The sequence below is a fragment of the Carassius gibelio genome, chromosome B11, assembly GCF_023724105.1.
Source record: "Carassius gibelio isolate Cgi1373 ecotype wild population from Czech Republic chromosome B11, carGib1.2-hapl.c, whole genome shotgun sequence".
NCBI classification, from domain to species: domain Eukaryota; kingdom Metazoa; phylum Chordata; class Actinopteri; order Cypriniformes; family Cyprinidae; genus Carassius; species Carassius gibelio.
In genome coordinates this window covers 26,135,207-26,150,787 of record NC_068406.1, presented here as the reverse complement: position 1 = coordinate 26,150,787, position 15,581 = coordinate 26,135,207, and the positions used below count along the sequence as shown (strand labels likewise).

At 35.8% G+C, this 15,581-nt stretch overlaps 1 protein-coding gene across 4 annotated transcripts in view; it reads left to right on the top strand.

Annotated features, from left to right (window-relative positions):
- Positions 1-3,046: 3,046 nt before the first annotated feature.
- Positions 3,047-15,581, top strand: part of LOC127967792 (microtubule-associated proteins 1A/1B light chain 3C-like) — a 207,145-nt gene continuing 194,610 nt past the window's right edge. Inside the window, exons 1-4 of one of the 4 annotated variants that reach the window (XM_052568477.1) lie at positions 3,047-3,152; positions 3,253-3,308; positions 3,408-3,514; positions 4,494-4,951. In XM_052568477.1, the coding sequence (XP_052424437.1) occupies positions 3,095-3,152; positions 3,253-3,308; positions 3,408-3,514; positions 4,494-4,677 (405 nt within the window). In that variant the 5' untranslated portion in view covers positions 3,047-3,094 and the 3' untranslated portion in view covers positions 4,678-4,951. Of the gene's footprint in view, positions 3,153-3,240; positions 3,309-3,407; positions 3,515-4,493; positions 4,952-15,581 lie in introns of those variants that run through there. The other 3 variants (XM_052568474.1, XM_052568478.1, XM_052568475.1) reach the window with 3 other exon arrangements.

Sequence of the window (15,581 nt, the reverse complement as noted above, 5' to 3'; positions counted from 1 at the left end):
AGAGTCTCAGTCTGCTTAATTAACGCAATACACGTAGCAAGATTTGTTTTTAAATTGTTTAATAAATATCGTGTGAGAAGTGTATTCACATTGAAAATTCCAAAATGTTGCACTTAAATAACTGACAAAACAAAATGTGGAATGTTAAAACTAAACTGTCAAAGGTTTAATTATGTAAGGAAGTGGGAGGGGCTATCAGACGCTGATTATGAATGACAAAATATCCTTATATAATACATACACTACATTTTTGAGTACATAGTGCATAAGTACACAGTGTATAGTGTGTCATTTGAGACGCAGCTCTATTTTTTTAAAGAAATAAACAAGTTAGTAAATGACACACACACACATATATATATATATATCAGTATTTAATATGCATTTATATATTCTGTGTGTACATATGTATAAATGTATATGCGCACACACACACACACACACACACACACAAATGGTGTTCCAAATCGACCTGATTTTCTTTATGCAAAATACATATTTATCATTTGCATATAAGACAACACAAACTTAAATTCAAACGTAAATTACGCGCACGTCTCTCAAATTTAAGGAATGCAAAGAATGTGCAAGCAGAACTCTAAATTGTCAGAACCCTAAATCTCACATCTACACGGCCTGCTCGTATTACAAAACCCAAAACACGGGATATTATTATTTTGGGTGGCAGATGAACTGGATGGAGTTACAGCGTGGAGGAGAGAAACTGCGGTGACTACAGGGTCGCGTGTGACGTCAGCGCGCGAGAGAACAACAAGCCCAGAAATGTCTGATTCTGACTTTTGGCGGACAGCGTTCAAAACACCTCAGAAAATAACGGTCGGAAAAAGGCGCGTTACCTGCAGTTCGGCTCGTTCCACCTCCCACTGCGCCCGTTCCACCTCGAACCGGGCCCACTCGTGCTGCAGAAAGTGTAAAATCCCCGGGATACTGTACTGAGCGCGGGCCATTTCTCCGCCACCGTCGCCCGGTTGAGGCGCTTTCGCTCCGCCGGGAAGAACCGAGTTGTTGTTGTTGTTGAAGAACACACCGGGGCCCGCCTGCTCGTCCATGGCTAGGCCGGGAATCGGAGGTCTGATCGACCAAACGGACGTTGGATTTCGTCCGAGAACGGAGAACGGGAAACGGGGCGAGCGCTCGACTCACCGCGCGCTGCTGCTGCTGTCACTTCATGACGTTTCCGCTAACGCTGGTCGAGTCGCGAATGAATCATTCGTGTGAGCCGATTCGCTGTTCCGAACTAATTGAACCGAACTAATTGAACCGATCAGCGTAGTGGAATTAAATAAACATCTGACTAATATCCTTACATGGATTCGGACTATGGATGGCAAAATGACTGAAATTTAAAAATATATATAGTTTGAAATATATAAATAAATCATTAAATACATAAATAAATGCATAAATAAACAAACGAACAAATTTATGTATTTATTATTCATTCATCAATTTCCTCCACATCACTTCATGTCGTGCTGAAAACTGTAACCCTGCAAACTGAAATGTGGAGCAAATAAATAAGTAAATAATTATATGAAGAAAATAAATAATTAAACAATAAATTAATATATATGAGAGTGAATTAATAAATAGTTCTTAAATTATTTAAAATAAATTGTTTACATTTTTTGCTCAAATTTTAATAGATGTATAAGATGTAAAAACATCACTAAAATATAATTTTTAATGATCTAGGCTTTTTCACTTTAGTACTTATATCACAATTTATTTTAATTGTATTGAAAATAATTTATGTGCATGTTGGCATATTCTGAAATCATTTTTTTGATGTGTTAATTTAAGTATACTTATTTTATAATTATATTTTATTTTGTATGCTTTATTTTATTTATATATAATTATACATTTTCATTCATATTTTGAATTTATGTTTATTTGATATTTTCATTTTAATTTTAAATAAAGTTTTAATAAGAAGTAACCGAAAATATTTTTGAATGATTTAAGATTGTAATGGTTTATTTTTTTTAACTATTGCAGTATTCTGTGTTGTCTTTCAAAAGCGGTCTTTAAACTTTCAGGTGTAATGTTGAAAACAACAACACATTTGGAAATATTTTTGAGCAGTTAGGAAATGTATAACATAACTTTTTCAGAAGTCAGAAAGAGCTTTATTGCCAAATATGCTTGCACATACAAGGAATTTTTTTACTGTCTCAATGATGCCTTTAAAGATTCGACTCGTTCGAACGAGCCAATTTGTTCAAATGAATCGCGCTTCTTAAGGCTGGCTTCCGCTCATTTCACGCCCACAAGCAGGTCAACAGATCGCTGCCAGCACGAAACGCTCTGATTGGACAGAACGAACAACTCGTAATGTGAACGGCCAATCATAAGCGAGTGCGCTGAGCATCCTGGGACTTGTAGTTAGGCTGCGTTTTATCCTTTTCACGTTCTCATTCCGAGTTAATTGTTTATTGTTTGACTAGCTGTTAGCAATTATGCAAAAACACCACACCAGCTAAGTAAAACACTATTTGAAGACTAATGAAATTCCCCATTATGATAAATAAATACATGAATACAAATTAAACAGTTTTTTTGACAATGAATAAAAGAACGCAGGTTATGCATGAATCAACATAATAAATAGTCAAGCAATGCTTGTGTCATAATTTCACAATGGATTCATTTGTTTAAGTGGTCTTGTCATGCACAACCTGTTATACAACCCAACAATACAAACCTCTGTTTTAAACACCCATGTGTCTATTTCTAAGAAGGTGAAACCCGTGAACAGCACAAAGATCCATTCAGAGCCTCATTTACCTGTGACATTGTAGGAATGTGTATCTTCACGCTCATGATCCAGGCTAAAGTTAGCAGTTAGCAAGCTATGTGTAGACAAAAACACATTACATAATTACAAATAATTTAACCTTCCACATGCAAACATCAGCACTTTGTATTATTCTTTATTTTAATCGGTTGGTTTCATTATTATTAAATCGTGACGCGGGCAGCGCACGCGGCGTGACGTCACGGCCGGCTCAGTATTTAATTGTGCGCTTCGGGGTTAATTAGTGCGCGCGGGTCAGATGTGCGACACAACATGCCTCCACTGGAGAAAACACAGCATCCCAAACCGTTCAAACTGAGGAAGAGTTTAGGTATGTGTTTTTATATCACACTCTCGACTCTCTGATGACATGCTGTGAAATCAAAAAAATTATCTTTGCTTTTATTTTTGTGATATTGATCACCGATCAGCTACGAGGAAACAAGAGGTGCAGGGAATCCGAACTAAGTTTCCGACTAAGATCCCGGTAAGAGTCTCCCGGTTCTGATCTCGGTTCCTCTCTCAGCGGCTGTGGGGGTTAATGAGTGTGTGTGTGTGTGTGTGTGTGTGTGTGTGTGTGTTTCAGGTGATCATCGAGAGATATCAGAAGGAGAAGTTCTTACCTCCGCTGGATAAGACCAAGTTCCTCGTGCCTCAGGAGCTCACCATGAGTCAGTTCGTGACCATCATCAGGTCTGTCATCAAACCTGGGCCAACTGGGTGTTGAAAGGAGTTTAATAACTTTATTGCTCTCCAAACAAGCCTTTATTTCATTTAAGGGTTGCAAAGGTGTTTTCTTTTCTTTCTTTTTTTTTCATAAAAAAATGGAAATTTGTTTAATTGTTTTGTGTGTATGTTTCATAAAATTATTAAATGCAATTGTTTTTATGGATATGAAAAAAATATAAAATTTTATAGGTTTTAAAATAATGCATTCATAAGGATTAAGTATATTTAGTAATTAGAATTGAATACTTTTTAAAAATCTATGATTGTGACTCTTAATGTGTGTCGTTCTTCACATCCATAAAAAAATATATATGAATTAGTTATAACTAAGTTTTATTGTATTAAGAATCTGTGAATGCTAAATTATATAATTCATCTGTAGATCTTAATAGATGTTCCTAATCATTGAATGCCAAAATAAAATTGCATACAATTATGATTTTTTTTAATTTATTTATTTTTTTTATAGATTTTCATAAAATAAAAAAATAAAACTATTGCGTAATGAATGTGGATTTTTTTTTATTTTTTTTTGTGATTTCACATTCATGGAATGTCATAATATTAGTGCATTTAATTATGAATGTGTAACTTTTTTTTTTTTTTTTTTTTAATTTTCATAAAATAACAAAATATGACTTAATAATATATATATATATATATATATATATATATATATATATATATATATATATATATATATATATATATATATATATATATATATAATATAAAAAAATTTTTTTAGTACCTGTAGCTCTGCACTATATGCATGCAGAATTCTCAGAAGATGGAGCGTATAATCCTGGTTGTGTGTACTTCATGCATGTCTGGCACCGCACTAGTGTTTGTAGGGGGCTCATGGGAACAGCCGAGGCGTCAGCTGATCGTCACCCGGCTGGATTAAACTCTTTCTCACGCTGTGTCTGATCTGGTTTCTCAGGAATCGAATGACCCTGATGCCCAGTCAAGCTTTCTACCTGCTGATCAATAACTCCGGCATCGCCAGCATGTCTCTGACCATGGCTCAGCTCTATAAGGACCATAAAGATGAGGACGGCTTCCTCTACATGACGTACGCGTCACAGGAGATGTTTGGACACTGTTATAATGATGAGAACCGGTGACGTGTGTCCAGATGCTGTCGGGGAGGTCTCATTCACTTCATCGAACTGTGATTTAAATATTTAAGTCTTTGTATATTGTTAGCTTTTTAGATATACTTTTCTAATGTATGTTTTAACTTGAGTAATAAAATGTTTAATTGCTGCATCGGTCACAAGAGGGAGACGTCTGTTCATTCATGTGCTGCAGAAGCTCCTCCTAAATCTGGCTGTCAATCATTCATTGATTAATCATGTGGTGATGGAAAATAAAGGAGATTGTTTGCTTGATGCTGCACACCGTTGCATTTGTGTTTTTTGGTAGGTGTAAATCTGACCGCTTAAAGATTGGAAGTCTACTTCTGTGATTAACCCACTATTTTAATGACACTTTGACCTATTTCTTAATACTTCGGTTACAAAAATCAATGCATAACAGCATCTGTGTGGGCTAAACTGTGCATCGTTCATCATTGCTTTGGCCCAAAATGCATTCACTGATTACATGAGACACAAGAACCTCCAGACGCTTTTATCCAAAGCAATCAAAACCAACAAAGGTGCAATTAAATACAGTAGCAAGGGCTTTTTGTTTTAATATGAAAATGTAAAAAGTGTAAGAACCCTGCATGTTGTGGCATACGGAAGAGTTTAAAGCTGAAGTGTTTTGGTAGTTTCAGCAGTTGTTAAAGCATCGTCCTGCAGGTGGCGCTCTTGTGCTGCGAACGGCTCCTGTGTTCAGAGACTAGCTCTCTTTCTCCTGTGGCCATATTTAAAGATTTAGAAGTGAATTCACTTCGTAGGAGCAGAAAGGGTTCATTTAATTGGGGTGTCTCTGGTAATGAGGAGTATTTAGCTGCGGATGCTGGAGGATGTAGATCAGGGATGCTCTGATCGCAGAAGCACATCTCTCTCTGAACAGTGTTTACTACTCTACAGCCAATGCTTTTCTTTTTAAAAGCACCATTTTTATATTTTGTTGATGTTCGTTGACTGAATCTAGTAAATGTGAAGGTCTTGAACAGACTCTTTCTGTGTGTGTTGTTTATCTGGTTAATGAATCGTGCTGATTAACAGCAGCTCTGAGATTCAGATTTGAAGTTAATGAAGCCCATCGTTCTTCTGGATCTGAAACAGAAGAATGAACTTCACTGAGACGTCCTCGAGGGAATCAAAACAAAATCAGCTCAGAATGTTTTTTTAAAGGGTGTAGGTTTGATTTTAATATTGGTGGGGACATAACGGCCGACAACAGATATTTGATAAAAATGATTGTTGGGGACAATTTAGTAGTGTCTGATGTTGGAAGGAGCATGTTGTAGCATCTCTGTTCTACAGCCTTGAAATAACAATGTCTGACAAGAATATTGGAAGGATTTAAATTAATTTAGCATACGCTTTTATCCAAATCTAATGAAATCTGTCACTAAATAAACAAGAATCTGGCTCTTAACCTCTCTTTTCTTTGTTAAAAGTTATTCTAGACAAACATGATCGAACAATGATGGAAGTCACACGTTTGAATCAATCGAAGTTGCAAATAAAGCAAATATTATTTTAGAAAATGCAATTTAAGTGAAAGCTGCATCTTTCATTCACTTTTACTTGCCATTTCTTTGAAATGATTTCTGTAATTTACTACTCAAATTGATTTTTCCCCCAAGCAAAGTGCCACTTTTTTGAAAGTGCCCTTTTTCATGAATATTTAATCATAAACGACACAAACAGCATCTCTGTGACCTCTGACCTCTGTCACACACTGGCTCGTGCTCAAATCAGAGGACAGCAGGACACATTAATAATTCACCCGTACTCTTCAGGAAACAGTGACATCAGCGCTCCCAGCATGCATCAGCGAGCGGGTCAGGTGACCTCAGATATATTCTTCTAACATGAATCTCATTGGCAGCAGATGAATGAATGTTTTATAACGCTCCCTGGAGGTCTGTAGGAAGAACACATGATTCTTTAATGTGATGAGCTCCATCAGCTCCTGCTTTCAGTGCTTCCTGTCGTCTGGGATGTGTTGTGAGGGGTTTCGCTTCACAATTAGCACACAACATCATTAAGAACAAAACAGTCATCATCGAGTGTGTGGTTCTTTTGAAGCCTCTCTCTCGGTTTATTTTACTCTTCAGAATGAGTGAATTTGACTGTTTTATGGCAAACTGAGATAAAAACGGTTCACTTTCGATCTTTCAATTTAAGGATTGCAACTTTATTTCACTCTACTCGATGCAATCACAATAAAGGAATATAAATCTAAGTTATGTGCATCACTGTTTATGGTGTATTACATAACGAGTGTGTATGTGTGTGTGTGTGTGTGTGGGGGGGGGGTGGGGGGCGGGGTGTGGTCAGGTCTAAACTAAAAACTAGATTTTCGCATTTTCACATAAAATAACGAATTTTTAATAAAATTAAATATTTTCATATATATAAATTCTGTTTATATATAATAATATATATGATTTTATACATAACAAATAATGAAACATAACAATCTATAATGAAAAATAATAGGCTGTAAGTTATTTTATATATGGTTCAAATTTGATATAAGGATAGGACATGATGTGTGGCCATTTGTGAAGTGAGTACTGAACAAACTCACAAAGACACACACACACACACACACACACATTCACTCTCACTTTCTCTCTCTCCCTCTCTGTCTCTCTACCACTCTCTGTCTCTCTCTCTCTCTCTCTCACACACACACACACACTTTCTTTCTCTCTCTCTCTCTCTCACACACACACACACACACTCTCTCTCTCTCTCTCTCTCTCTCTCACACACACACACACACACACACACACACTCTCTCTCTCTCTCTCTCTCTCTCTCTCTCTCTCACACACACACACACACACACACACTCTCTCTCTCTCTCTCTCTCACACACACACACACACACACACACTCTCTCTCTCTCTCTCTCTCTCTCTCTCACACACACACACACACACACACACTCTCTCTCTCTCTCTCTCTCTCTCTCTCACACACACACACACACACACACACTCTCTCTCTCTCTCTCTCTCTCTCTCTCACACACACACACACACACACACACACACACACACTCTCTCTCTCTCTCTCTCTCTCTCTCTCTCTCTCACACACACACACACACACACACACACACACACACACTCTCTCTCTCTCTCTCTCTCTCTCTCTCTCTCTCTGAGTCTGTAGGTGGCAGTGTTGATCCAGCGAAACATACTCCTGAAGGGATAAACATCTCTGTCTGACTCCAGTCTGACATCAGCTTTCAGCAGACATTGTCTTACTATTGGGAGCAGACTGGCTCTGGATTACTTTCTATTGGAGAAAGCATAATGGTCAACTTGGATCTCGTGTGTCTAAGTAACCAATCACTTTACAGCCTTGACATCACAGAGTTGTGCGACACTCGATCATTATTTACGGATCCCATCAGGAATGAATGAGAAGTGCAATATACCGAATCCCACCTGGCTTTTTTTTTCGGTGTAAACTTTGAAAATAGCTCAATCCAAAAGTATTGTTTAGTGTAAAACACTTTGAAGATTAGCAAATAGGCTGTCGATTTATTAAATTGTGAGCCGTTTCCTCTAAAAAGCTGTTTACTCAGCATAGTGAAGCCTCTCCACCATTGACATCCATCTATAAAAATGGCCTCTGGTTTCCTTTCCATTAGCATTAGCCATTACGCTTTCTTTGACTAAAGGTTGCAAAGATGCCTTCTAGTGGCTTTGGGCACTGTTTCGAACATGATGACTTCATAGGAGACCTGCGAGTGTGTTTTCAGGAAAACCATGTCTGACCCCTGACCTCCTTTATTGAGATCATGTGAACAAGCAAGAAGAAAAAAAAAAAAAAAAAAAGTCATGGGGAAGAAAATGAGGTCAGACAGAAGATGAAGGGAACTGGAGTGATTTCTGAGCCGTTAACAGTGCAGACGCTCTCAGTGGAGCATCACATGATCAGAGGTGTGTGGAAGTCAAGAGCATTGCAACCTTCACCGCTTGTGTCCTTGAGCTCCAGCCAAACTGTCAGCAACAAATAAAAATCATAGCCATACCTACCTACCGAAGCCTGTCAACAATCACCAACCCATAACTACCAAAGCCTGTTTTTGCAACAGAATAAAATTTTCTATGAAATGTTAAATATAAATGGAAATGCAAAATATAAACTCACAATTCTTACTCTAAAACAATTCTGAGCTTATCCTAAGCTCTGAGTTTATATCTCGTAACTCTCAGTTTATATCTCGTAACTCTGAGTTTATATCTCGTAACTCTGAGTTTATATCTCATAATTCTGAGTTTATATCTCATAATTCTGAGTTTATATCTCCTAACTCTCAGTTTATATATCTTAATTCTGAGTTTATATCTCATAATTCTGAGTTTATATCTCGTAACTCTGAGTTTATATCTCATAATTCTGAGTTTATATCTCCTAACTCTCAGTTTATATATCTTAATTCTGAGTTTATATCTCATAATTCTGAGTTTATATCTCGTAACTCTGAGTTTATATCTCGTAACTCTGAGTTCATATCTCGTAACTCTGAGTTTATGTCTCGTAACTCTGAGTTTGTATCTCGTAACTCTGAGTTTGTATCTCGTAACTCTGAGTTTATATCTCGTAACTCTGAGTTTATATCTCGTAACTCTGAGTTTATATCTCGTAACTCTGAGTTTATATCTCATAATTCTGAGTTTATATCTCATAATTCTGAGTTTATATCTCCTAACTCTCAGTTTATATATCTTAATTCTGAGTTTATATCTCATAATTCTGAGTTTATATCTCGTAACTCTGAGTTTATATCTCGTAACTCTGAGTTTATATCTCGTAACTCTGAGTTTATGTCTCGTAACTCTGAGTTTGTATCTCGTAACTCTGAGTTTATATCTCGTAACTCTGAGTTTATATCTCGTAACTCTGAGTTTATATCTCGTAACTCTGAGTTTGTATCTCGTAACTCTGAGTTTATATCTCGTAACTCTGAGTTTATATCTCGTAACTCTGAGTTTATATCTCGTAACTCTGAGTTTATATCTCGTAACTCTGAGTTTGTATCTCGTAACTCTGAGTTTATATCTCGTAACTCTGAGTTTATATCTCGTAACTCTGAGTTTATATCTCGTAACTCTGAGTTTGTATCTCGTAACTCTGAGTTTATATCTCGTAACTCTGAGTTTATATCTCGTAACTCTGAGTTTATATCTCGTAACTCTGAGTTTGTATCTCGTAACTCTGAGTTTATATCTCGTAACTCTGAGTTTATATCTCGTAATTCAATTTTTTTATGGTTTATCAAAATTCTTAGTTTATATCTCAGACAGATAAAAAGTTATTATAGATTATTATTTTTATCATTATTAAAAATACAAATAATAATCATATATTAATAATAATAATTATTATTATGAATATTACTACTAATATTAATATTGTATAATTATTGTCATAAAGATAACTAAACATTTTCTTAAACAAAAAACTAACTGTATGGCCATCAAACCCACAGTGATGAATATTGTTTCCTTAAGAATGATATACTGTACAGAGATGGTCAAAATAAGACCAGTGGCCTGTAGCACAAAACAAGATGAACAAACTCAGAGTTGCAGAGTAAGTTTTGAGTTGACAAAACCCAATAAAGCCAACCTGCTTTAGATCAAGTTTACCGAGCTTACAACGTTCGATGTAAACTTTATCTTTCAACTCAGAGTTTGAATCAGAGATTGCAATTAACTGTGGAGCACGTTGTGGAACTGTGGAACAATTGTCTCTAAAATTCGAAATGCTTTAATTTGGAGCGAGAGATATGGGGGAGTGGCTTCATTGCGTCAGATACATGTCATTTTGCTCACAGCTGATTGGTCCAGTTTGGGTTTGCGATTTATAACCCAGAATAAAGCCTGCTCTGCATTAGGGTAACCATGTAGCGTAAGGTACCATGATGACAAAACCTGCTCAAAACCAACCCACCTTTCTGAGCCCAAAAACTCAAGAGCATTTTGTTTTTAGAGGAGAGGACATAGGAGCTTCAATCTCACAGTATCCGTTTCTCCTGGCTTTAACCGATGATGTCATGCACATCCCATGAGGCCATTCTTCTGTTCCACCATCACCTCAATTATTTACAGTGTTTAATTGAATCAGTCGAAGCAGAGAGAGACTCCGGTGATGCCCGGTGAAACCGTATCCTCTCTCATCAATGATTGATTCTGTGATTGCGCATGCGCAGGATCTCTCACCCGAGCCAAACACAAACAGAAATGCAGGAAAACTTGCACATGCACACACAAACTCAAGCGCTAACTAACTAACAAACAAATGCACATCTGTTCTGTGCTGTCCTGATTTTACCTCGACCTCCAACATTATGACACTACCATCTGCTGCACTGATTTACACCTCAGATTTTAACGTTAAATGCGTATATATATATATATATATATATATATATATATATATATATATATATACAGTGAGTTCTGTCAACTTCTAAACACTGTGGAAGGGGTTAAAAAGCGGGAGAGCTCGGTGATGTCAGCTGAAAGCCAAGTCATTTTCAGAAGCGATTATACAAAGAAAATAAACACTTTTCTCAGATTGCATTCATTATTTAACATCTTTAAAATGCATAATAGACATTTTAAATGCACATATATAGGCTAATTAGTTTTGTCAACTTATAAACACTATTATTAAATTATTACCTTGTATATATTATATATTATATTATATTATATATATACACCTCGTATATATTATGATTTTGAAATGCTAAAAGGGTTAGTTTTTACGTCAGCTGAAAATAATATCTGAAGTGCTTATACAATGAAAATAAATAACACACACACACACATATATATACTATATTTGAAATGCATTTATTTAAATATTAAGTGCATGTATTGTAAACGGTATAATTTATTAACATAAGTGTTAAATGAAATGTGATAAATTTATTAACACAAATAAAATATAACAAAACAAACATTAACATGCATGCAATGTAACAAATGTATTAATATGAATAAATAAAATGTAACATTTATCATATTAACTAAATATATATATATATATATATCTTTTTTGTCTTTGCAGTGCATACTGTTGCACCAAGTTCATTCTCTAAAAACAGGACACTTTGATATAAATATTGCATTCAGTACTGAAAATAATGGTTGAATCTAATTTAAAAATTGCATTGTTAACATCTAGCCTGTGCTTCATATGAAACACTATTCAGTTACATATTTTCTATGCTATAGTGTTGTTATTGCAGGCGGACGCGTTTGATAATGCACAGATGCATGCAATCAAGCTTACACATCTAGTTTTGCATTCATGGAGTGTGTGTTTTGGCCTTCGAAGGCATCTGTTTATGTGCGTTGGCAACTCATGTGTTTTTGAACACAGTTTGAATGTTTGCTCGAGTGTGAACAGCTGAAAAGACCAACTAAAGCTCAAATGCTCTCTGCTTTGTGTGGAAGTCTGTCAGAAATAACCTCTTACACAGTCAGGAGTAACAGAGGCCTGAGGGGCACGTGTGTGTGTGTGTGTGTGTGTGTGTGTGTGTGTGTGTGTGTGTGTGTGTGGTTTAAAGCTTAGGGGGATTTAAGAGAAGTGTGTTTTCAGGAAATTGTAAGTTTATGGTTCGCCCTCCCTCTAAAAATCGAATTTACACAATTTAGTCTTTAGTTTTTTTGTATTTAACTGTTGCAGACAGCATATCACATTTATTTAGTTATTTATTTATACATTTATTTATTTATTTATTTATACATTTGTTTCCTACCATTTTACATTTTGTTTGCTTGTTTATTTACTTTAATACATTAGTATTTTTTGTTAAATTATTGATTTATTGATTTAAATGTATTTATTAATATATTTGTTACATTTTATTTATTTATATGAATATGTTTGTTTATTTATTACATTACTGTAATTGCATTTATTATTCTATTTATTTTAGTTTATAAATCTGTTGTCAACATATGCATTTTAAATTGAAATAATATATACATATGCATAATATATGCATTAAAATGTGAAGTCTATTAAATAATTCATTATTTTTTAACCTCTCATGCTCACAAAAGCAATATAATAGTGTTGAAATGTTTACTAAACTATGCATTAAAATTTTTTATAATTCAATTAAATGGTTAAATAATGAACTAGATCAGAAAAATATTTAATTTTATTTAAAAAAAAAATATTAAATATTTAATAAAAATATTTTAATATCTTATTTTTGCAACTCTTCATGCTTGGAAAACAATATAATGATGTTTAAAAGTTGACAAAAATAATTCTATAGATGCACTTAAAATGACATATATGTAACTGATCGTTAATATAATTAGTAGTATCAAATATAATTGAAGTGCATTGAAGAAAAATACTATTTCAGTCGTTTTACTTCCAAACTTCACCATTAATTGCTATTTCTTTGTAATTATTGGTGAAATTTACTAGTCATTTCTGAGTGAATATTGTTTTTTAGGAATTGTTTTGTTTATTATCGAACTGCCTTACCGTAAAGCATAACATACAACACTTTAATGTCTTAAAGTGGCGTCTAGGAAGGCAGCTCTGTAGGTTTTTGTAAACTGTATTCGGGGAGGTTAGAGAAAGGGCTGGTTACTCACTGTGGGCTGCTCGACCGCTCTACTCTCCATTAATGGTAACTGGAGCTCATCCGAAGTGCATGAAGGGTCAGGCTTTTCAACAGACCACAACACAGAGCCGACTGTAATCTGGATCCCTGAGCTGAGAGAGAGAGAGAGAGAGAGACAGAGAGGATTACAGGACGCCTGTGTTTATATATGACATATCCCTCCAGATGAAGTCCATTTCCTGCAATGTTCACTTTTATTGTGTTGCAGGTCAATTTGTGCACGATATTTAAACTGCTTGAAAGATTTTCCCTCATTTAGGCTCATGAATGTCACTTAAATGTGTTTGGAAAGGCTTTACAAATTTGGATGACTATAACTATGTTCATTAATAATTAAAATGTAAAAAATGTAAATGCAATTTTTAAACTGCTTGAATTATTTCTTCTTGAAATTTAATGACTTTTTATCATCTAGGGTCATGAATGCGTTCCTAAGTTTTGAGATATTAATATGTTTGGAAATGCAGATTTGAGTGATTATGATACAATTGTGTTCATAAATAATTATAATAAAAACAAACAATGCTGTTATAAAAAAAAAATTCTTCTTGATATTTTGTGTCTTTTTCCTCATTTAGGGTCATTTAGGGTTACAGAAACTCTGTAAAAGGATGTTTTTTTTTTTTTTTTTTGTCTGTGAGGCTAATTTTGAACATCAAAATCTGTGGGTCAAACTGAGGGGGACATGTTTTTTGTCGAGTCTCTGACAAGCTACAGAGAGGTTTTATGTTTTTACATGACTCTTTGGTAAATGCATGGAAACCGATGGCACAGCACAGACAGACAGACTCTGAGAACCACTTTTGTGTTCTGATGGATCACTCCTGAGTCTTAAACCAAGCAGAAACTGCTCTTTCTGTGACGTCTCAATACTGAATGACAGAATCCATGCGTGAAAGGTCATGTCCCGCTAGGTAATCTTAGCTAATGGAAACGCTTCAGGCGCGGTGAATCAATAAACTCCTGCCGAGTCACCATCAGCCATCGGCAGCTTCCTGGAAAACTCTTTCTCCAAGAAAACATGATCCTACCGAGAACACAGATGAAAATACACAACTGTGAGCAAACCGACCTCGGGCAGTAAACCGCTGACCCAGTGACCCTTGACCTCCGTCTCTATTCTGCTCATTCCTAAAGCTTCACTAATCTGATTTAATCTCAGTCGTCTCTAAAACAATCGATTGTGCTGTCAGTCACAACAAATCTGTCTCCACACTTTGTGAAAGATAGACCAAACGGTAGGACTGTATACTGATAGGCCTCTCCACTGAAGTGCCTTTGCACTGGTTAAAATACTTTAATTCCACTGGGGGCGCTATTGGCCTACTTCTAATAAAATGAAAGTAAAATACACAAATAACATTTAGATTGTGTTTCTGATTAAATATAGCATTAATTGATGTTATAGAATCATGAGAATGTTTTGATTTAAAGGTCAGAAGCTATAGCTGACATAAATGTAAAAGAAAATACGAACCTGACGCTGAAGACTAAAGCAATGATCCTGAAATAAAGTAAAGTTTAACAGATATTCACATAGAAAACTTTTAAATAACAATAGTTTTTCACAAGTTTGACTCTATTTGTATTTGATCAAATAAATGCAGGTGAGCAGAAGAGAGTTCATTCAGAAACAGCGTGATTATATATATATATATGAAAACATCAGTAATAATTATTTCGCCTCTTGGCTGCGGTCTACATCAAGCGAGATGAACCCGAAGCGATAAGACGCAAAGCGCCATCCGATACCTTGTGAACGGAACAGCTCTCCAACTCTCTTTGTGCTGTTGCAATGCATTCTGGGAGGTTTGTGGGTGGGAGGGTTGAGTTTGGAAGTCGTTGTGTGAGGGGTCCAGGGATCCCGGCCAACATCGTCTGACAAGAAACATTTGTTTCTGGTTTGGCCGGCGAGCTTGAAGGAGTCGAGCGGATACTAGTGCTTCTCCGGTTACAGGATCTGTCCCGTTTTGTAACGATCCAAACGGTGAGGAATTGTAGAGCTTGAAAAAGCCCAAAAACCCCAAAACCGAGCCATTACTGACTGAAAAAGCAGCCTCATGGGACGCTTTTGGCTTGACGGATGGGTTCAGGGCCAAAGCAGACAATATTTAGCAGCAAATGATGTTCCCTTTGGAGTGAAGGAGCGCAGAAACTGCATGGAAATGATTTCTTGGAGAAGTGCGTGAATTAAATTAAGGCTTGTGTGATTGCAGTCTGT